At 41.7% G+C, this 23,558-nt stretch overlaps 1 protein-coding gene across 2 annotated transcripts; it reads right to left on the bottom strand.

Moving 5' to 3' along the window:
• Nucleotides 1-734: 734 nt before the first annotated feature.
• On the bottom strand, nt 735-23,194 carry elp1 (elongator acetyltransferase complex subunit 1). 2 transcript variants are annotated; one of them, XM_056439708.1, is made up of 36 exons: nt 23,150-23,194; nt 21,622-21,813; nt 21,400-21,552; nt 21,210-21,291; nt 20,623-20,703; nt 20,432-20,517; nt 19,247-19,437; nt 18,391-18,514; nt 17,389-17,482; nt 16,550-16,780; nt 16,315-16,485; nt 16,159-16,237; nt 15,918-16,073; nt 15,705-15,811; nt 14,947-15,050; nt 14,655-14,708; nt 14,447-14,552; nt 13,706-13,821; nt 13,548-13,621; nt 12,875-12,953; nt 12,236-12,315; nt 11,400-11,540; nt 11,194-11,279; nt 10,157-10,305; nt 9,452-9,575; nt 9,271-9,368; nt 8,960-9,161; nt 8,750-8,811; nt 7,718-7,780; nt 7,563-7,623; nt 7,220-7,327; nt 6,900-6,999; nt 6,710-6,837; nt 2,708-2,862; nt 2,440-2,518; nt 735-867 (listed from the first exon to the last, which is right to left on the bottom strand). In XM_056439708.1, the coding sequence occupies exons 2-36, from the start codon at nt 21,769-21,771 to the stop codon at nt 800-802; spliced, it is 3,942 nt and encodes a 1,313-aa protein (XP_056295683.1). In that variant the 5' UTR covers nt 21,772-21,813; nt 23,150-23,194; the 3' UTR covers nt 735-799. The 2 variants fall into 2 exon arrangements, with proteins under 2 accessions (XP_056295683.1, XP_056295684.1); XM_056439709.1 differs by lacking the exons at nt 21,622-21,813; nt 23,150-23,194 and having other exon boundaries at nt 20,623-20,698; nt 21,400-21,490.
• Nucleotides 23,195-23,558: the final 364 nt, after the last annotated feature.

The raw sequence follows: 23,558 nt of genomic DNA on the forward strand, positions 1-23,558 counted from the left end.
TTGATCCTGAATAATCTGGTCGTTGGTTTGGATGTCGACACCGATACTTCAAAATAAAAGCAGAGTTTGATAGTTTTACTTTTTCAAACGTGCTCCTAAAAATAAAAAAGGATAACATTTTTAAATCCCCTATACTATAAATACATTGTTACTTACATTATAACACAGGGTCACCGTGATATTAACACTAACGTGACCGCGGCCACAAACGTTCTGCTTCCTGTCCACAGCCCGTTCATTAGCGCCTAAATGCCGTATAATGGTACGGTGCCCCCCTGTGGTCAAATGTAGGAACTGCATATCCCAATTCACAACAGGCCTTTTGGCTCCAACAATCCGTATTATGGGATGTCATGTTGAGGACATGTAAAAAAAATAATAATAATATAGCTGGTCATTAAAAAGTCATAAGAAATATTTTTTTATGAAAGTGTCACAAATAAGTAGATAGAATGTCATAAAAACACAAATGAAAAAGGGCGTAAAAGATTTACTATAAAGTTATACGACTTGTCAATAAATTCTTATGTTCAAGTCATAAAAACTATCCGATGCCATTAAGAAGTCGTGGAAGTATTAAAGTATATATAATAATACCCATAAAGTTAAACGTTGGGCTCAGAACTTATCCAGTGGATCCACTTTCTATTTGTTTATTTTCTTTCAAAAGAACAAACGTTTAAAAATATAACTAATTAAGGAATATAAAAGAGAAAAAGGCTCCAGAGAATCAACACGTTCACAGAGGAATCAACTTTATTTATTACATCATCTTACAGCTTTAAAACAATAATAAACTCTACATGAGGATATTGAGTTTCCACTTGACCCCGGTCCTCATCTTAGGAGGCATCGGAACTTCAGCAGCTGCAGGAGGAGGAGGAGGAGGAGGAGGAGGAGGAGAAGGAGGAGGAGGAGGAGGAGGAGAAGGAGGAGGAGACGCACATGAGGACCGCCCTGCTCCTCAGAGCCTTCAGAGGGACACTCACTCACAATGTCTCTCTCTCTCTCACTCACAATGTCTCTCTCTCTCTCACTCACAATGTCTCTCTCTCTCTCACACTCACAATGTCTCTCTCACTCACAATGTCTCTCTCTCTCACAATGTCTCTCTCTCTCTCTCTCACTCACTCACACTCACACTGTCGCTCTCTCTCTCACAATGTCTCTCTCTCACTCACACTCACAATGTCTCTCTCTCTCTCACTCACAATGTCTCTCACTCACAATGTCTGTCTCTCACACTCACAATGTCTCTCTCTCTCACACTCACAATGTCTCTCTCTCTCACACTCACAATGTCTCTTTCTCACAATGTCTCTCACACTCACAATGTCTCACTTTCTCTCTCACACTCACAATGTCTCTCTCTCTCTCACAATGACTCACTCACAATGTCTCTCAATCACAATGTCTCTCTCTCACAATGTCTCACTCACAATGTCTCTCACTCTCTCTCACAATGACTCACTCACAATGTCTCTCTCTCACAATGTCTCTCACTCTCTCACAATGACTCACTCTCTCTCACACTCACAATGTCTCTCTCTCACAATGACTCACTCACAATGTCTCTCTCTCTCTCTCACACTCACAATGTCTCACTCTCTCTCACAATGACTCACTCACAATGTCTCTCTCTCTCTCACACTCACAATGTCTCACTCTCTCTCACAATGACTCACTCACAATGTCTCTCTCTCTCTCACTCACAATGTCTCTCTCTCTCTCTCACACTCACAATGTCTCTCTCTCTCTCACACTCACAATGTCTCTCTCTCTCTCACAATGACTCACTCACAATGTCTCTCTCTCTCTCACACTCACAATGTCTCTCTCTCTCTCTCACACTCACAATGTCTCACTCTCTCTCACAATGACTCACTCACAATGTCTCTCTCTCTCTCACACTCACAATGTCTCTCTCACACAATGTCTCTCACTCTCTCTCACAATGACTCACTCACAATGTCTCTCTCTCACACTCACAATGTCTCTCACTCACAATGTCTCTCTCTCTCTCTCTCTCTCACAATGACTCACACTCACTCACTCTCTCACAATGTCTCTCTCACACTCCCTCTCACAATGACTCCCTCTCTCTCACTCACACACAATGACTCACACTCACAATGTCTCTCACTCACTCACAATGTCTCTCACTCACTCACAATGACTCTCTCTCTCTCTCACTAACTCTCTCTCTCTCTCACACACAATGACTCACACTCACAATGTCTCTCACTCACTCACAATGTCTCTCACTCACTCACAATGACTCTCTCTCTCTCTCTCACTAACTCTCTCACTCTCTCTCTCTCTCACACACAATGACTCACACTCACAATGTCTCTCACTCACTCACAATGTCTCTCACTCACTCACAATGACTCTCTCTCTCTCTCTCACTAACTCTCACAATGTCTCTCTCTCTCTCACCTGGTAGCGAGGCAGCAGGTCTCTGCTGCTGCTGGTAAGAAGCTGTGATGCTGTTGGCGGTGGAGTTCGGCCCCGTGAGCTGAGAACGAGTCGAAAACACACAAAATAAATACTACACACACACACACACACACACCAATGAACATGGTTCATTTTCTATTCCTCCAGGACTTTCCCAGCGTAGAAATAAACATTTTTAAATTCCAGGGCTTTTCTTTCCTGGTTCTACTCCAACCCGTCATATTTGTGTGAGGTGTGTGATGGTCACCTGAGCCTGGGGGCCCTGCGGCCCCTCTGGGGGCCACACCTCAGGGACGGAGGCCTCCATCAGCTGCAGCGCCTCCTCGTAGGCCGGCTGCAGCTTCTCCGCCTGCCGGTCGAACTGGAACAGCACCAGAGCCTTGAGCAGGCCGTGCACCTCCTCTGTGGAGGAGCAGAGTCAGGCCACATGGTACGCAGTGTGGCACACAGGATATACAGGACTGTCTCAGAAAATTAGAATATTGTGATAAAGTTCTTTATTTTCTGTAATGCAATTAAAAAAACAAAAATGTCATGCATTCTGGATTCATTACAAATCAACTGAAATATTGCAAGCCTTTTATTCTTTTAATATTTAATAATTTTTTAATTGCATTACAGAAAATAAAGAACTTTATCACAATATTTGTTTTGTTACAATTGTTAAGCCAGCATGTTAATACGTTTTATTTTGAAAACAGGAAATGTCCCGTAACTTCCGGTAGCTTGTAATCAGGGAGTAAACAACAAGAAGCTGGCCAGACGCGTCCTTCATTAGTTTTATTGCATCCAGTGGCATACCATTTGTACCTTTTGGTGAGCATCGTTGGTTGTATTTGATATTGTTTTTGTTTGTTTGATTGCAGACGTGGATTGTTTTTTTTTGGTTTGTTTTTTTTTTATGCACATCGAGTCATTGTATTCATTATGCTCTTTGTGTGTTTTAGTGTTTTTTTTTATTCCTCAATCAAACCTGTGGACAACGGACAAGGGTCTTCAGAGTGTCAGGAAGGATGTCAGGAAGGAGTTCGTCTCCGATAATAGGTGTATAATAACAGCACATACTGAGGGCAGCACAGTAAAAGGCGGGCTAACTGCCAGCTGACAGACGAGCCAGCTGACAACGTCATCACGCAGCCGCAGCGATCACAGCACACAGATGAACAAGCAACAGAGGTAAATCACAAGACAACGCAGACAACGAAAGTTCATTAAAAAAGAGTCCGCTACAGACGTGTTCCGCTCATACCACGCATCAACAATGTCTCTGTTGCAAAGGGGGGAGCAAGAGCAGAAGAGCAAGAGCAGAGGCAGTCACATGGAAGCATGTCCCACGCTGAAGTTGTAAAAAACAAAGCTAAAGAAAAGAAAAGCTAGCCTCAATCACAAGAAGCTAAGAGGCCCAAGCGCTAACTCGAAAAACCAGCTGCATCTATCAAATCTAAAGCAACTCATTCCCAATCCAACCAAGCCAATATGAGCTCCCCATAGCGACAATAGCAGCAAGCAACTTTAACCAACTCACCACACTCACAGCATTCTACATCTATGAAGATGAAAAAAACGCAATGTGCGGTTTGAACTACAGAGTTGGAAACGCTTTTTTTCAGAACGCAATCAAAGGTTAGACTGACACCAAGCGAGGAAATGGATCTCTGTTTAAGTGGGCTCGCAAAGAGTCAGCAGAACACGCGAGCACATAAGAAGAGCGATACATCAATCAGCAGCAGGGTTTGGTCCTACAAGCGCAATATCACGCTTCATATCCCCATTTGCCTGCTTCAGAACTTTGTTAGCAATGACTAGTGTCAAAAAAAACCCAAGGTCTGTGGCGAGACGTGACGGACCGATCCCTGCTAAAAAAGTATCCTGTGAAGTGTATCCCAGCCGGGTCACGCTGCAAAGCAGTGAAAGATGTACGATCTTCTGACCAGAGCAACATTGAAAACGTGTGCTGGAATAAAGGAAGCACAGGAAAGAGCCAGTGGTTACATTGTGGAATCTTTGATGGATAGGACAAGCATCCCACCCAGCCTCAACTCCCAATGCAGCTCTTTATCACACACCTAAAAGTCAGTTGCACCTCATCCCAGATATCGACCCCCACAGGCCTCAATTCTTTCTTAGGGGATAAGTCCATAAAGTCCGCAAACAGGTCAATGGCCCACACAACCCTTATATGCCTGAGTTGGATCTGGGGGATGTCATCGTGGTAATGTATGTTTAGGCATTTGGTGTGTATCATCCAAAACCAAACAAAATACTTAGTGGTTCGATTCCAGCGCAGCCAGTACAGTGGTGTGTCGCTTGCTGTTGACGGGACCGCCTGATCTGAACAGAGTATCGAATGACGGTCCACGTTTGGAAATAGTCCTCCCCCCGCAAGCGCGATCATGGACTCCAGGGGTAGAGCTCTCACATCGACCCTGACGTCACGTTTTGTGATGATGCTTCTATGTCGGCGACATGGAGGGGTCTGCCCCCACAGTCCAGTCGGTCAACGGCTGCACAAAATGCAGGCAAACAACAAGGAGGTCATGGAGCCCTCCCAGCCAGAGACGCAGAAAAGAAAGACTTGACCATCTCAATGCAGATGCGCTGCCAATGCAGCTTCAATTGGGAATTCCAGGCCTCCAGGCCGACTGCTTCCACTTCACCGCCTGATGAGATAAAACCCTACACTCGGGTGTCGCCTCTACGATCCTCTAGGGTTCGAGCGCGGTCACAATACAAAAAGGCAAGGCTGAAGACGAGAAGAACTGACAACTGAGAACGGGAACTACCTTTACCTGAAATGGAATTCCCAGAGCTTACATCACTTCACCCACAGCAGCAGCTGTCAGACGTGAATTGTTTCTTTGCGCATCCGCAAAAGCGCTCCGCTGTGGCATATAAAAAAAGTAACTGACTTCTGGAAACAACAATGGGGATTTGTAAAATAAAGCTGCTGACCCCCTACCGAACAAACAACAAAAGACTGAAACTTTGCGCGCAGTGCTCGGAGCGGGGTTAGCAGCAGTTAGCAGACTTAATCTAGACCTTCAGCTCGATGCAAGTCCTTGGCTACATTTCTAATGAATCAGGCGCTTTTATGTATATGTAGTAACCGGGTATTTATATCGAAGAGAAGGGGCTGTTCGACAGCTGGCTTTTGGATAGTTTGGGGGCAAAAGAAAGGAGCATCATCACAGTAAGCGATGGGCCGTGATCTTCACGGTGTATGGCTCTGGCAGTTCATTCATATTGAAGTCATGATTCTGCTCCTACTGGAGGTTTGGAGTTTCAGACCTACACAACACCAGTATGCGGGTGTCCGTAACTTCCCGTAGCTTGTAATCAGGAAGTAAACAAGACGGCTGGCTCAGAGCTGTCTGACAACGGACAAGTGTTTTTCAGAGTCAATGTCAGGAAGGAAGTTCGCTGCCTGTGTATAAAGGTAAATAGCATATATGAGGCAGCACAATATTCTAATTTTCTGAGACAGTCCTGTATATATATATATATATATATATATATTTGATAAACAATATCAGGAAATCATATCAGTATGCCACAAAAGTAAATTGGATGGTACATCTTAAAATATGTCACGTTGCGCTATGTCACACAAAGATGTTGAAATAATTTCATACAAAATATTGCCGTAAATAAACATACAAATAAAAATAAGAAAAAAATATATTAATATATATATATATATTCAAAAATAATACTGTCAAAAAAGATAATTCATTAAAAATCTTGCCATAAATAAATAAATATATAAAAATATATTTATATATATATATATATACTCAAAATAATAGTTATATCTTGCAATAAATAAATATAAATACAAATATAAAAAATGAATAAATAAATGTATATAAAAAAAACTGTAAACAAATTCATAATTTTTTTCTCCAAAAATGAATATATAAAACAATATTAGAATATATATATTAAAAATACTTTATATACAAAAACAATATATATATATTAAGAATACTACTGTAAAAAAAAAAAAAATCTTGCCATAAATATATCTAAATAAATATTAAAATAAATAACCCGTCATATTAAAAATAACACTTTCTGAAAAATAAATATATATAATATATAAAAATAAAAAAATGCTTTACATGATGATTAGTGTGATTCTTTCAACAAGCAGCTGTTTAACTAAACGCAGATTCAAACAGTGACGTGCAGTCTATTGAGTGCCCTCCCTCCCCTCCTCCCTCTCTCTCTCCCTTCCTCTCCCTCTCACCCCTCATCTTGTCCACGGTGCTGAGGATCTCCCCCAGAGTGTAGACCAGCGCACGGTCCTCCATCGGGCTTCCTTCCTTCAGACTCAGCTTCTTCCTCTCTGCTTTACGCCGGTTCTTTGACGAGCGTCTGCAGGCGCATCAAAGGTTTAGAGGGTGTGTGGGTGTGTGTGTGTGTGTGTGTGTTCTTACGAGGACACGCGGGAGTTGCTCTGGGAGTACTTGGACCCGGTCATCACGCTGCTGGCCTCAGAGAAGAGCTCGGCGTCGGGGCAGTCGGGCCCGTCCTCGTCTGAAGGTTATTAAATTATTATTAATATTAACATTATTAATATTATTATTATTTTTATAACAGAATATCTTTTCTACTTTAATTAATCAACATATATATTTTTCTTAAAATATATATATATATATTTTTTAACTTCTTACACATTATTTGACCACCTGACCAGACAGTATGACGTCATAATAAGTGACTAGTATGACATCATCAGAACCCCGGGACTCACCCAGCAGGCCCAGCCGGCTCTTCTGCTCCCGGACCACCGCCAGCCGGGCCCGGTACCGGCAGAACGCCGAGACCTGAGCCTCCAGGAAGGAGGTCTGGGTGATGACGGCTGAACCACAAAAAGACATAAAGACATCATGAGGACCATGGTTCATACGCGGGAGGAGGAGGAGGAGAACAACGAGAGTGAAGAAGGAGAAGGACTTTAGAAGAAGGAGAAGGACGAGAGAGAAGAAGAAGGACAAGAGAAGAAGGAGAGAAAGAGAAGAATAAGAAGGACGAGAGAGAACAAGAAGGACGAGAGAGAACAAGAAGGACGAGAGAAGAAGAAGAAGTCATGTGACCTTCCAGCAGCGCCGGCTTGAGGTTGGTTTCTGTGATGTCTTGTCGGTCGTGCATATAAATCTAAAAGCACAACAAATACAATAAAAGTGAATTTTGTTGTTTATAAAACAAATAAATGAAGAAACTAAAAGTTAAAAAGATGAAACGAACTGACCAATCGGAGCGCCTCCTCCCAGACGGAGCCGGTGATCAGAGCCAAGATGGCCTCCTCACAGTCCTGTTGGGGGAGGAGTTTAGGAAAGGAATCGTATGTTAGGAGTAAGAAGATGTAATACTTTTCATAAAACGGCAGTCAAATATTTTTTGATATCGAAACATAATATTATAGTTTGCCATTAAAAAGTGTCATATTTAAATATTTTTGAATGAAAAAGTGTCGTATACATACGTACATTTGTCATTAAAAAAACTCACTTATTAACTAACTTATTTGGAATAAAAATAAATAAATAAATCTAAATGAAATAAATTCGAATTAAATGAATGACAATTAAATAAACGAAAGTTACATAAATGAAAATAAAAAAATAAAATAAAAATGTAATAAATGTTCAATGTTTCAATTACAAAAATGACATTTCTTTTAAAGGCATAAACAATGCTACTATAAAGTTATAGCATAGTATGTCATAATAACTGTGATATTTAAATATTTTTTAATGAAAAGGTGTCATATAATAACATTTGTCATAAAAGAAATTACATAAATGAAAATTACATAAATGAAAATAAAATGTATGAAAAATTAAATAAATTACAAAGATTTAAATGAAATAAATGTACAAAATGTAAATTACAAAAATTTAAATGAAATTTCTTTTAAAGGCTTAAACAATGCTACTATAAAGTTATATGATAGAACGTCATAAAAACTGTCATATAAATTCCGTACATTTGTCATAAAAAAAACTCAGTATAGTCCATCGTAAAAAATATTTAAATGAAATTAATAAAAATTAAAACAATACAAATTTTAAACATAAACAAATTTAAATTACATAAATGAAAATTTTATTTATGAAATAAAATAAAATACATAAATAATTATAAAGTTAATAAAAAAAATTACAATTTGATAAATGTAAAAAATGTCAATGACATTTTTTTAAGGCATAAACAATGCTACTATACAGTTCTAGGATAGTAAGTCATAATAACTTGAATAATTCCATGTTTTTCCTCTTACTTTGGCGTACTGGTCCAACAGCAGAGCAGCTTCTGAGAATCGTCGCTGCTCAATCAGCTTCTCTAGAAAAAGGGAAGAAGCAGGAAGCCGTGCGTGATGAGTGAGTGATGATGATGAGTGATGATGAAGAGTGATTATGAGTGATGAGTGATGATGATGAGTGATGATGAAGAGTGAGTGAGTGATGAGTGACCGTCTGTCCGTCCTTACCCGCCAGGTCTCTGGCCAGCAGCGCCAGCTGGTCGGCCGGCAGTGGGATCTGCTGCGCGGTGCAGATGGCGTTCCTCCAGCTGCAGCTGCTGGCGAACGCCTGCAGGGCGCCGACCGGCTCGCCGCATCGCCACAGCAACAGGCCGGCCTGCTCCGGCTGCTGCTGCTCCATCAGGTGCTCGGCGTAGGCGCAGCTCAGAGCCTGGAGGTCAGAGGTCAAAGTAAAAAGCAGAAACAAAAATCGGGCGGCCTCGTGAAAAAAAAGGCCCTGAACATGGCCGCCCGCCCAAAGCGCCAACATCAAAAAGCACCTTGTGGCGGGCGCCGTCGGCGGCGAACAGCCTCAGAGCCTCGCTGTGCAGCTTGTGCTCCCTCACCAGCTGCAGAGCCTCGTGGAAGTGTTCCTCTCCTGAAGGGAAAACACAGGATGAGCCGAGCGGGTCGACGTCTCCGGCCCGAGGTCAGAGGGGGCGGAGCCTACGGGAGACTGACCGCACTTGCTGAGGTGCTGCAGGGCCTTCCGGTAGCGCTTCAGGTGCTTGTCGATGGAGTAGCGCTGGTAGTTGGTCTCCAGGCTCTTCAGCATGTTGAGGAAGGGGAGGTACTCTTTGGGGTCCTGGACGGTAATTCAGAATGAGCTGACCCATCGTTATCACAGCTCAGTTACAGCAGTGTAGGAAATAAAATATTTACTTTATGCCATGGAAAATGTCATTAAATAATTTTTTTAAACTCAAAATTATTTCAAAAAACATCTTGCCATGAATAAATAAATATATATAAATATATTATTAAAACAATATGAATATATATATTAACAAAATACTGCTGTAAAAAAAAAAGTATACATGTATATATATATAAATAAATATCTAAAACAAATATAATGGATTTAAAAATATTTCCATGAATAAATAAATGAAATAAAAAGTTAGTTCAACAATGATAAATAATGGAAAAAAGTTAAACTTAACTACGTAACTTTTTTTAATGTTCTAAAAACACATTTAACACGACATAATAAATAACAGTAAATGTGCAAATAAAAAAAATATTATTATGATGAATGAGTTTAGTTTTCCGAAGCACCGTGCGGCTCAAATTAACAATTTTGGGGCGAATGCCTCGTTAAGCATCGAGAAACTAGAGAAGAACACAACCCTATTGTTGTTGTTGTTGTTGTCGTCGTCGTCTCACCTTCTGTGACTTCTCGGCCACCATGAGCACGAGGTCGAAGTCGTACGTTCCCAGAGAATGTTCGTACAGGTCGTTGACGTTGACGAGGAAGAGGAGGAACTTCAGCGCCTCTTCGGCGCTCACGGCCCCGACGCCGCGAGGAGGGTTCACTGGAGAGGAGACACGGGGAAGAGCTCAGTGTGTGTGTGTGTGTGTGTGTAGGTGTGCGCGTGTATGTGTGTGTGCGTGTATGTGTGTGCTTGTTTGTATGTGTGTGCGTTTGTGTATGTGTGTGCATGTGTGTGTGTATGTGTGTGTCTGTCTACGTGTGTGTGCGCGCGTGTATATGTGCATATGTGTGTATGTCTGCGTGTGTGTGCGCGCGCGCGTGTGTGCGTATGTACGCGTGTTTGCGGATATGTGTGTGTGTAGGTGTGCGTGCATGTGGGCGTGCATGCGCACGCATGTGTGTGTGTGCGTGTGTGTAAGTGTGCTTGTTTGTATGTGTGTATGTGTGCGTTTGTGTATGTGTGTGTGTGCATGTGCGTATGTGTGTGTATGTCTACGTGTGTGCGCGTGTGTATGTTTGGGTGTATATGTGCGTATGTGTGTAAGTGTGTGTGTGTGTATGTAAGTGTGTGTGTATGTCTGTGTGTGTGCGCGCGCGTGTGTGTGTGTATGTACGCGTGTGTGTGTGCGTATGTGTATGTGCGCGTATGTATGTGTGTGTGTTTGCGTATGTGTGTGTGTGTATGTATGTGTGAGTGTTTGTGTATGTGTGTGTGTGCGTATGTATGTGTGTGTGTTTGTGTATGTGTGTGTGTGCATGTATGTGTGTAGGTGTGTGCGCGCATGTGTATGCGTGTGTGTGCGTGTTTGTATGTGTGTATGTGTGTGCGTTTGTGTATGTGTGCATGTGTGTGTATGTGCGTATGTGTGTGTATGTCTACGTGTGTGTGCGCGTGTGTATGTTTGGGTGTATATGTGTGTGTTTGTGTATGTGTAAATGAACCGTCACTCGATCTTAATTACTACAAAATAAAAGCGTGCCGGCCCACCTCGGAGCTCGTGGACTTTCTGCAGAGCGACCTCCAGCTCCGGCTCCGTCTTCTTCACGTGGGTCGACAGCACGCACAGAAAGAACCTGGAGGGTGACGGGGGAGTCGGTGTCAGCGGGTTCTGGACCCGGCGGCACCGCGGCTCTTTTATTTCGTAGATTCACGTTTGTTTTTTCCACAATAAAAGGCTTCGGCGTGTCACCGACTTGTTGGGATCCATGGACTCCATGGCGCCGCGTAGAGCGTCGCACACCACATCCACCTTCTTCTGCCCGGCGACCGGCCGGGCCTGGACCGGGCGGTCCTCGGGGCCTCGGGGGTACATGGTGCTGGTGGTGTCCTCCTCCCTGGGGGGGGGGGGGACAAAACACACAAGTTAAATAACAGTTTTAAAATATGTACACTGTCGGTCAAAAGTTTTAGAACACGTCCATTTTGTTATTGAAATTGAAGTGGTTCCAGTCCAGTGGATAACCTGAGGTGGTTCAGAGGTCAAACAAAAAAGGTTTAGGTGGCCAAAGACTGAAAAATAATATAAATTTTTCGAGTTATACAAAAAGTAACGGGTTAACGACGTTCAGCTGGAAGAACTTTAGGAACAATATTATTATTTCCATTGTAGAAAGAAAGAGAACGAGTGTGATTTATTATTTTTATCTCTAATTGTTTATTTGTTCTATGCTCTAATTTAAATGTTCTTTATTTTACATTAATTATTTATTATGTATTTTATAATAATAATTTAGGATATGAATCTAGAAACATTTTGTGCTTCTACTTATACCTTTTCAGTCTTTCTGTTTCGTATATTATAGAGAATAATATTGTATTGTATTTCATTGATTGACTGAATAAAATACACAACAACAGCAACAAAAACAACAATAACAACTTCAAAGTACATTGATAAATTAATTACATTCAATGAAAAACTGGAGAAATTGAGGTGTTCTACAACTTTTAACCGGTGGTGTGTGTATTTGTATTAATTTTTTTACCTCAACTCAAACATAGAAACTCTTAAATCCTGAAAAGGTCTCACTTGAGCTCCGTGATGAAGAGGTTGATGTGGCTGATGGAGTCCAGCTGCGTGATGAAGGCCTCCAGGTTCTCCAGGAAGACCTGAGGGACGTGAAGCGGTCAATAGGCAGACACACGTGAACGTGTTAATACACACGATAATACACACGATAATGAACGTGATAATGAACGTGTTAATACAAGCGATAATGAACGTGTTAATGAACGTGTTAATAAACGCGATAATACACGTATTACACGCGATAATGAACGCTTTCATGAACGTGTTAATACATGCGATAATGAACGCGATAATACACGCGATAATACACGCGATAATGAACGCGATAATACACGCGATAATGAACGCGATAATGAACGCTTTAATGAACGTGATAATACACGCGATAATACACGCGATAATGAACGCTTTAATGAACGTGATAATACACGCGATAATACACGCGATAATACACGCGATAATACACGCGATAATGAACGCAATAATACACGCAATGATGAACGCGATAATACACGCGATAATGAACGCTTTAATGAACGTGTTAATGAACGTGATAATACACGCGATAATACACGTGATAATACACGCGATAATGAACGCTTTAATGAACGTGTTAATAAACAAGAAGAGGAGGAGCACCTTGGGGTGGTGGTCGTAGAGGAGGTTCAGATTGATCCTCAGCTTCCTCATGCACTCGAAGGACTCTCTGAACATCAGACTGAGGAACACAGTCACATTTACATGTTACCAGGTATTTAAAAAGGTACATTTAATTAAAAAACATTTATACTACTTTAATGGAAACGTTAATTAAAGACCTTGTGCATCCCGATAGAGAATATTTAGTATTCCACAAAAAAATTACATTTTAAATTATATTTAATATGGAATCAGTAATAGAAAACTAACTATTTATATATATATATATATATATATATACAAACATATTTAATTTTAAATTGTATTTAATATGGAATCAGTAATAGAAAAACTAACTATATATATATATATATTATATATATAAAAAATAGTATATAGTTAGTTTTCTATTACTGATAAATATAATTTAAAATGATATATATATATAAATAAATAGTTAGTTTGCCTAATACTGATTCCATATTAAATATTAAATATTATATTTAAAATAAAAATATTAAAATAAATGTCGGCACATTTGGTTATTAAGCATCACTGATCTTTATTGGTTTTCTTCTTTTCTTAAATATATATTTATGTATTAATCTTTTTATTTGTTTCCTCATTGAATGTGTTTATATAAAATTAAATCCGGTGATATTGGTGGACTCACCTGTCCAGCCACGTCCTGAGCTGAGCCAACACCAGCGCCCGATGGTGCACCGTCTCCAGGTTCCCACGCGGCATCTGGCCCCAAACACACGGCAATCAACCAGCAGCACGGGGAAGTGTGTGTGTGTGTGTGTGTGTGTGTGCGTGTGTTAAACGGACCTGCAGCACCACTCTGGTGTCTTGCGGTACCACGGTGACGATCCTGGACCCCCTCTCCACCCGGCGCAGGGACTCGTCGTTCTGACCTCCGTCAGAGGCCAAGGCCGCCTGTAGGCCTGCGGGGGGGGGGGGGGGGGGGTCAAAGGTCATTCAGAGGTCAGCTGGTCCATGTTTTTTAACTTTAACCCTTTTCTCTGTGTCTCTATCCTACTATATTTTTTATGACATTAACCCCTAACTCTGAATATATAAACATAATACATTAAATTAAACTGTATTGAGTTAGTCTAAATGTTTTTTAACCTTAACCCTTTTCTCTATGTGTGTGTGTGTGTGAGTGTCTATCCTACATCTGACTAATGTTTCTTTCATTCACAAAAACTCGGACTCAATGTTTTTTTTCTTCCATGACGATGACATCACCCCTAACTCTGAATATATATACATACGAAATTAAATTAAACTGTATCGAGTTAGTCTAAATGTTTTTGGATCTTAACCCTTTTCTCTGTGTGTGTGTGTGTGTGTGTGTGAGTGTGTGTGTCTCCATCCTACCAATGTTCAATGTGTTTTTTTATGACATTTAGAAAAAAAAGAGTGAAAGAGAAAAAGAGTGAAACTAAAACTTTACCAGAATCTCTCCTCCTTTACAACCACAGAGAAATGAATGTCTGTTTTTCTTTCTAAACAATCGTTTTGTTTTCGAAACACACGAGCACTAGATGATCACATGACCTCCACCTGCGAGGCCGAGCGTGCTCAGCTGGAGGCAGCGGCAGGTGTGGGAGTGAGTGGTGATGAGGAGGAAGTCGTTGCAAACCGCGAAGGACGAAATGTTGGAGGCCAGCTGAGCGAGAGGAGACAGAATGAGCAGGAATGTTCCTCATCAGAACCGACGCACAGTAACAAATGGTTAAACCGTGTAGAGGGAGAACACGGCGCAGCGTACCTCCGTGTCTCCAGCGTACAGGTGAGATCTGTCCGTCAGGCCGAGGAGACGCTCCTGAAGACGAGAGGCAGGGCAGAGAGACACGAGGCCCGTTCACTCAGGTCAGTCGTGTTGTTCAGAGCGTACGCGGTTCTAACCGGGTTCCAACGCTGTTCTGATGGGGTTGTAACGTGGTTCCGACGTGGTTCTAATGTAGTTCTAACATGGTTCTAATGTGGTTCTAACGGGGCTCTAACATGGTTCTATAACGTGGTTGTAACGCGGTTCTAGCGTGGCTCTGACGTGGTTCTACCTCCCCGCTGATGCTGCAGAGCGCCGTCTGAACGCAGGGAACCGGGAAGTTGACGCAGCTCCCGGTGGCGTCACGCCACTCCTCCACGGACAGATCGGGACCGTCTACGGACGTTTAGAAAAAACACAAGTTATTTTTTTATTCTATAAGTTTATGCAGGAAGTAAACATCAATAAGACTGTTTACTGTTTACCGGGAAACAATGGAGGGAAATCACACATTTATTGAGAAATGTTTTCAATTTGTTTAATTAATGACAGAAATGTTGAAGAGTATATATACATGAATAATATATATATATATAGAAATAAATATAACTATATAAATAAGTATAACTATATAAATAAATATAATATATAATATGTAAATAAATAAATATATGAAATAAATACAAAATAAATATAATATATACATATAAATAAATAATATATTATATATATATATATATATATAAATAAATGTATAATATAAATATAATATATATAATATTTTTATTTTATTTATATGTATATATTATATTTATTTTATATATCTTTATAAATATAATATATACATTTTTATCTATAAAAATAAATAACTAATATATATGAAGGCCCTTTTTATGAAAGGCCTTTTAAAAGGGTAATACAATTGTATATATATATATATATATATAATTTATATGTGAGAAAGATGATTAAGCTATCTCAGCGGTCCAATGCTGTGCAGGTTGTGCCGTTGTTGTTTTTCATCAGATAGAAGAAGAGATGGCGGCTCACCCCAGAGCAGCTTCTTGATCTGTCCGTCCTCCAGCTGCAGCGCCACCGTGCCGGTCTGGGAGCCGTGGATGACGCTGACCACGACTCCGTCCACTTCCACTTCAGAGCTGCAACAGAACCCGAGAAGATTTAAAACATGGCGGCGGAACAATTAATTATAATGGTTTAAATTAGTGAGTTACGGTTTTTTTTTCCTGTTCACTCTGCGCTGACCTGACAGTCAGCGTGTCATCGGCGTCCCGTGAGGGGCGGAGCATCATCAAGGTGGAGGAGGTGGGCGGCAGACCGGAGCTCACGCCCACAAACAGCTCGTCCTCAAGCCACAGCAGCTGGCGCAGGGCCAGAGGCTCCGCCCCCAGAACGGCAACCCTAAAAAACGAGAAACGAGACGATGAGAGCCGACGCGACGCTGACCTCCAGCTGACCTCCAGGACGCCGGCCGCAGGCTCCTCACCTGAAGGTTTTCCGGAGGACCAGAGGACGAGACGCCGCGCGGAACCCGTCTGCCGTTCTGCCGACTTGTTCTCCAGAATCTAGAGTTGAAGCGGTATCTGAGCCCAGAACACAACGGGAGGAACGTCGACGTCATCTCCACGACCGCACGACTCACCTTGGACGTAGACTGAAATCCGTCCGTCGGAGGTCAACGCCGCCAGCTGATTGGTCCTCTGGGGTTGGCACAGGAAGGTCACCTGGTTGACTGGCGCGGTCAGCTGGAGCTCGAAGGAACACATGGGAGGAGGAACCACACACCGCCTGAAGCTCGTCACCAGGATTTTATCTGTTGAAGGGGTCAGGGTAAGGTCATGTTGGAATCGCTCTCGTCTCATTGGCCCCCCGCTCACCTCCATCGATCACGGCCACGTTGGCGCCGTCGGCGCCGTCCGTCCCGGGGCTCCTCTCGGTGGCCCAGCCCCAGTCATAGGTGACGCAGGTCCAGCCGCGCGTGGCCAGGTGGAGCCTGAGGGGGCGCTCGGGATCCCAGCAGACGCAGACCGGGGCCCTCTGGGGGTCCCCGCCGAAGTCCAGGCTCTGCTTCAGGTACCAGTGGTAGTTCCCCACCACCCACAGCTGGACTAGAGAGCACGGACACACCCAGGTTTACATCATTAAACAATTCACTTTGTTATTTAATGGGCGGATTAAGATAGATTCTTTTAAATGATCCAAATAAGATTTTTATTATTATTAATTGATTGCTTTTTTTTACAAACATATATTTAAAAAATAAGTATATAATAAATGATGCATATATAAATTATATATCCATATATATATACACATATATATATACATACATTATATATACTTTATATATATGTAGTATAGGGCCATTTTTATGAAAGGCCTTTTAAAGGGTAATATAATTGTATATATATATAAATATTAAATCTCTATATGTAAAAATTCTCTATATATATATATATAATTTATTTGATAATTTATTAAATATTTGTAAAAAATTCTTCACAATCTGCACGCTAAGATAGATTTGATCCAAATAAGATTTTTTAAATTAATTGATTGCTTTTTCGATGTCCAGAGAATTTCAACAAATATATATATATTTTTAAATGAGTCACGAATAATGTCGTTCTTTTCAGTGACATTTTGCAATAAATTGCAAACTTCTGCAGGCAAAGCGAGAGACGCCTCTTCATGCAAAATGCTCGTTGGAACTCACTGGAGGTGTTGACCTGCTGGTCCTCTCCAGCGGACAAGTCCTCCAACCACACGGCCAGAACCGTGGAGTCGCTGTTCCACAGCAGATCCTTCACCTGCAACACACGTCTTTATTAATAATTATAACGGTGAATAAAAACCCTGGGACTATCTGTAAATGTCTCTGAAAATGTTCTGTTAATATGGTGACTATTTCCGGAAAGCCTTTATTTTGTAAATGCCTTTGTAATTTTCATTTGATAATTTTATTTTGAAGTACTTCCGGTGAAAACCGGAAGTTGATGTAAATGTCGTAACTTGACTTCGCAAAAAGTATGTTATTGACCGTATACTGAAGGAAAAGGTGTTCATGAGTATTTCTCTGAACTGCTAAGTACCTGGAACGAGTAACTGTGTTTTATTTGGGCTTTGACTACATGTTTAGTGACTTTATTCTTTAATTAACTTGTAAAATGTATTGTGATAAGATGCAAACGCTAGATTTTAGTATAATGTAAATAAGAAAGAGAACATGTTGTGATTAATGTCCTCTTGTATATATGAATGTCATCTAATTCATGTTGTATTTGTTCCATTAGCTCTTACGGTGATTTCTGGAAATTAAATGGAAAAGGAAACACTCTTAAATGTGTTGAACAAGTTAATATGCACTGAATATCTGCACTAGTTTAGCAACCCCAGATAGTTTGTTTATATCTCCGCATTATTTAAATGTTAAATGTATCTGTTTTGTCTAAACTTATTACCATTAGTACCAGCTCAGGCCTTAAGCCGCCCTCTTGTATAGTGCTTTATTTAATATAATCTGTATATCCTGTATTTATTCTGATACTATCTTTTGCACTTCTGGTTGGATGCCAAACTGCATTTCGTTGCTCTGTACTTGTACATGTGTAATGACAATAAAGTTGAATCTAGTCTAAAAGGAAATTCTGTAAACACCAGTACGCTTCCCTATTGTCTAGCAGGGGTCCGCTACACTATTAGCGTCTCCAGCTGGTACCTTGGCCTGGTCTCGTCGGAGGGGGAGGGTGAAGTCTCCGTGCAGCAGGCCGTTCTTCTCCATGAACACCACGCTGTGTTTGTTGGGGTGGCGCTGAGTGCTCGTGATGAGGCCGCCGGAGGGCCTGGAAACAGAAATGATCCGTTAATACTGTAAAAATAATTGGTATTCATGCAGAAAATACCACAAAATCTTCCACACTGATAGAGCTCTCCATATGATCTATGGTGTAAATAAAATGTACACTACGGATCAAAAGTTTGGGTTAGAAATGTCCTTATTTATCAAAGTAAAAGCACTGTTTATTTCAATATTTCAAATACACTCTATATGTTGTTAATGTGGTGAATGACTTTTCTCTTATACTATTTTTTTTTTTATGTTGCTGTGTTTCATCTTTATTTACTCTTAACCAGTAACATAAATATACTAATATTTACACATCAAATAGCACCCTTTTTAGTTTGGCGATGTTATTTTGAGCAGAAACCTCAAGAATAGGTCGGTTTTCAAAAGTCTCTACAGAGGTGTGTAGAGACCCATCTCCAGTGTTCTAATGGTACATTGTGTTATCGCCTTAGAAGACTAGCGGAGGGGTAGAAAACCCTTGAAAACCCTTTTTATGTGAGCGCAGCTGAAAACAGTTATGCTGGTGAGAGAAGCTATAAAACTGGCCTTCCTTTGAGCCACAAGAAGAACAACATTAATATTTACAATAAAAATCATTATTTATAACCTCGTCAACGTCTCGACTAGATTTTATGTTAATTTGATAAATAAAAGAGTTGTCGACGTTGTCTGGTGATCCCAGACTTTTGACCGGTGGCGTCTGATGAGCTGAGAGAGAAGTCTTTACTTCCAGCAGAGCGCCGGCTCCAGGCCGTTGGCCGGCTCGCCGGTGGCCTGCAGGACCCCCTCCCGGTTCCAGACCCGGACCTTGCGGGCTCCGGTCCGGGGGCAGACGGCGCCGACGGCGAACAGCTGACCGTCGCCTCGCCACGTGACCCGCGGGGCGCCGTCGTCCCACGCCGCGACCGGGTGAACCTCCTGCAGGCGCACGATGACATCATCATCGCTCAGGAGTATTTAACACACGAGACCAAATGATGGAGAGACAGGAAGGAGGGAAGGAGGGAAGGAAGACAGAAAGGAAGGAAGGAGGGAAGGACGGAAGACAGAAAGGAAGGAAGGAAGACCGGAAGGAAGACAGGAAGGAAGGAAGACAGGGAAGGAAGGAGGGAAGACAGAAAGGAAGGAAGGAGGAAGGAAGGAAGGAAGGAAGACCGGAAGGAAGGAAGACAGAAAGGAAGGAAGGAGGGAAGGAAGGCAGGGAAGGAAGGAAGACAGAAAGGAAGGAAGGAAGATAGGAAGGAAGGCAGGAAGGAAGGAAGACAGGAAGGAAGACAGAAAGGAAGGAAGGAGGGAAGGACGGAAGGAAGACAGGAAGGAAGGAAGGACGGAAGGCAGGGAAGGAAGGAAGACAGGAAGGAAGACCGGAAGGAAGGAAGACAGGGAAGGAAGGAAGGAAGGCAGGGAAGGAAGGAAGACAGGAAGGAAGACCGGAAGGAAGGAAGACAGGGAAGGAAGGAAGACAGAAGGGAAGGAAGGAAGGAAGACAGGAAGGAAGGAAGGCAGGGAGGAAGACAAAGGATGACCAAAATGAAGGAAGAGAGAAGAAAGACAGGAAGGAAGGAAGGAAAGAAGAAAGACAGGAAGGAAGACAGAAAGGAAGGACGGAAAGGAATGAAGACAGAAAGGAAGGATGACCAAAAAGAAGGAAGAGAGGAAGGAAGACAGTAAGGAGGGAAGAAAGACAGGAAAGCAGGGAGGAAGACAAAGGAAGGAAGGTAGACAGAAAGGAAGGAAGAGAAGGAAGACAGAAATAAAGGAAGGAAGACAGAAAGAAAGACAGGAAGTAAAGAACGAAGGAAGACAGGGAAAAAAATGAAGGATGGAAAGAAGGAAGGAAAGAAGGAAGGAGGGAAGACAAAAATGATGGAAGGAAGGAAGGAAGGAGGGAAGGAGGGGGTGGACCACCCACCGGGGTCTTCCTCTGGGCGGCCTGCTTCCCCTCTGATCCGTGGAACTGAGTCTCCTTCTTCCCCCAGCCCACCGTGACGAACTTCCCTGCACACGGAACATCATGGCGCTGTTAGCTGTTAGCCATATGCCCCCCCCCCCCTGTGGGTCCTGACCCCCCCCCCCCCCTCTGACCCCCGTGGGCCACCGTACCTTCACCGAAGTCGTCCTGGTGGATTCCGACCTCAGTGATTGGCTCAAAGTGTTTGGTCATCATGATGATCGTCTCCTGACCTGCGAGAACAAATCAGCTTTTAATTAACTTGTTCAATCCGAACACTTTTTAACATGTTTAAGAATAAACTCTCTGAGAGTCGAGCGGTGAGGAATGTTCATCAAACATTGATCATGAAAATAAATAAATAAATGCAGCTACATTAAAATGTCTGAACGACCAATGACTGGCCTTTATGAAAAGACTCAATATCTGGTGCTTTGTTTACACAATTCATCTAAGAGACGGAGGACGATTAGAAGAAGAAGAAGAAGAAGAAGAAGAAGGAGACGTAGAAGTAATCGAAGAAGAAGTAGAAGAAGAAAAAGAAGTAGAAGAAAAAGAAGTAGAAGAAGAAAAAGAAGTAGGAGTAGAAGAAGGAGAAGAAGCAGCAGGAGAAGAAGAAGAAGAAGCAGAAGAAGCAGCAGTAGAAGAAGATGAAGCAGCAGCAGAAGAAGAAGAAGCAGAAGCAGAAGAAGAAGCAGAAGAAGAAGCGTCATGTTGTTGACGTTCCTCAGGAACTGACCGGTGGTGAGGACGACCAGCTCCTCATCGGGGCTCCAGCTCATGGCGGTCAGGCCGCTGTCGACGCTGCCGACGCACTCCAGCTGCAGCCACCCACACGGTGGAGGATTAATGTGGACATAACATACATATAAACAAATAACAAGAAAACCAGAGCTGAGGGAGCCGGCCCAACTCTCCGGGTGTTCCACCTGGCAGGTGTTGAAGTTGAAGAGGACGACGTCGCCGCCGGCCGTGGACAGACACGCCGACTCCAGCTCGGCGAGGTCCTGCAGGCCGACCACGGCGCCGCTGCCGTCCTCCGGCAGGAAGCCGGCGGCCGCCAGCGACGCCTCGCTGACCACCTGCAGGGGAGAGGAAAGTTACATCCTGCCCCCCCCCAGGTATCCTCCAGAGAGGCGGGCCCGGCTCACCTGGCCGGTCCGCGGGTCGTACTCCGTGATGGAGTAGTGGGAAGCCACCAGCAGCGAGCCGGTGTCGGCCCTCACGGAGAGACGCAGCGGGGAGCCGGGAGCTCGCAGCTCGGAGCTGCTCAGCCTCTTCAGCAGCTTCAGGTTCCTCATTTCACCTCGAGGACCGACTGGAAGACACACGGGGCCCCGAGTCTGGAAACACACGAAACGGCAAGACATGTCATACGATCGGTACTCAACACCTTTGAGGAATAGATAAATACACCTGGGTGATACAGCGGTACAATATCACGACTGTGATGCAACACGGGAAACCTTTCTGGGATTTAAATGATAGAAATGAGAGTAAAAGCTTTAATGTTACAGCAGAGCCGGTATAAATGAAACAGGAACTGTCTCCATGTACTTCAGTAATCATTTCTAAAACGCTTTTCTTTGTTTATGGAATATATATATATATATTCCATAAGCAACAAAACAAACTCCTACATATCACATTATTGCATATATTCCCATATTCATAACACTTTTTTTGTTTATATATATATAAATATATATTTATATATATTCTATAAGCACCAAAACAAACTCCTAAATATCACATTATTGCATATATTCCCATATTCATAACACTTTTTTTGTTTATATATATATATATATATAAATATTCTATAAGCACCAAAACAAACTCCTAAATATCACATTATTGCATATATTCCCATATTCATAACACTTTTTTTGTTTATATATATATAAATATATAAATATTCTATAAGCACCAAAACAAACTCCTAAATATCACATTATTGCAGATATTCCCATATTCATAACACTTTTTTTGTTTATATATATATAAATATATAAATATTCTATAAGCACCAAAACAAACTCCTAAATATCACATTATTGCATATATTCCCATATTCATAACACTTTTTTTGTTTATATATATATATATATATATATTCTATAAGCATCAAAACAAACTCCTAAATATCACATTATTGCATATATTCCCATATTCATAACACTTTTTTTGTTTATATATATATATATATATATTCTATAAGCATCAAAACAAACTCCTAAATATCACATTATTGCAGATATTCCCATATTCAGACACCGGTCCTCAGCACTTCCCTGATGATATATAAAAGTTAATAGTTTCACACGTGCACAGATTTGGTTGCACTAAAATATTTTTGTTTACTTCAGATTCACACATTATAACTTCGCGGTCGCTCTCTATTGTTGTAAACGCAAAATGAACCCATTATCGGACACTGCCCTGCCGCACACTTTCCTATATTTAATACTCATGTTGAGATAGTAAACGGCGTAAAGACAAGTTTGGTATCGCGTTTAGCATTAATGCTACATATTCACTGACTTAAAAGGTGTACACAAGTCACTAGCGAGAAAGCAGCGACGTGTTTCATGAAAGAGTTTTCACCAACAGACCGACTATGAACTTATTGTGAAGCTATAAATATGAAACTATGAGTTTAAACAAGTGTAAACTCACCGAGACGAAACGGCAAGAAGGAATAATCCCGTTTAAACGCCCAACATCAACAACACATGTCAGACGGGTGAACTTTCAACTCTGATGCAGTTACGTGACGCGGCGGCGGTGGCGCCCCCTGGCGCCGTGGAGTGGAAATGCATCTTATTTTTCTTCTACTTTTTTTGTTTATTGGCGGGCTACAAGGTGCATTACGCCCCCTGCTGTACCGAGGGTGTAACTTCATGACTTCTTGGTATTAAAAACAATAATAATGTCATTATTATTGATGTAATGTTATTGAATTGATATTATTGTATTGACTTAATTCATATATATATAATATATTTTCACTAATAATTAACAAATAATTTATATTCTGGATTATATTCTCTATCAAAAGTAACGTAATCTTTTCTAAATTATATAT

This window comes from Pseudoliparis swirei, chromosome 19 (genome assembly GCF_029220125.1).
Source record: "Pseudoliparis swirei isolate HS2019 ecotype Mariana Trench chromosome 19, NWPU_hadal_v1, whole genome shotgun sequence".
Classification (NCBI taxonomy): Eukaryota; Metazoa; Chordata; class Actinopteri; order Perciformes; family Liparidae; genus Pseudoliparis; species Pseudoliparis swirei.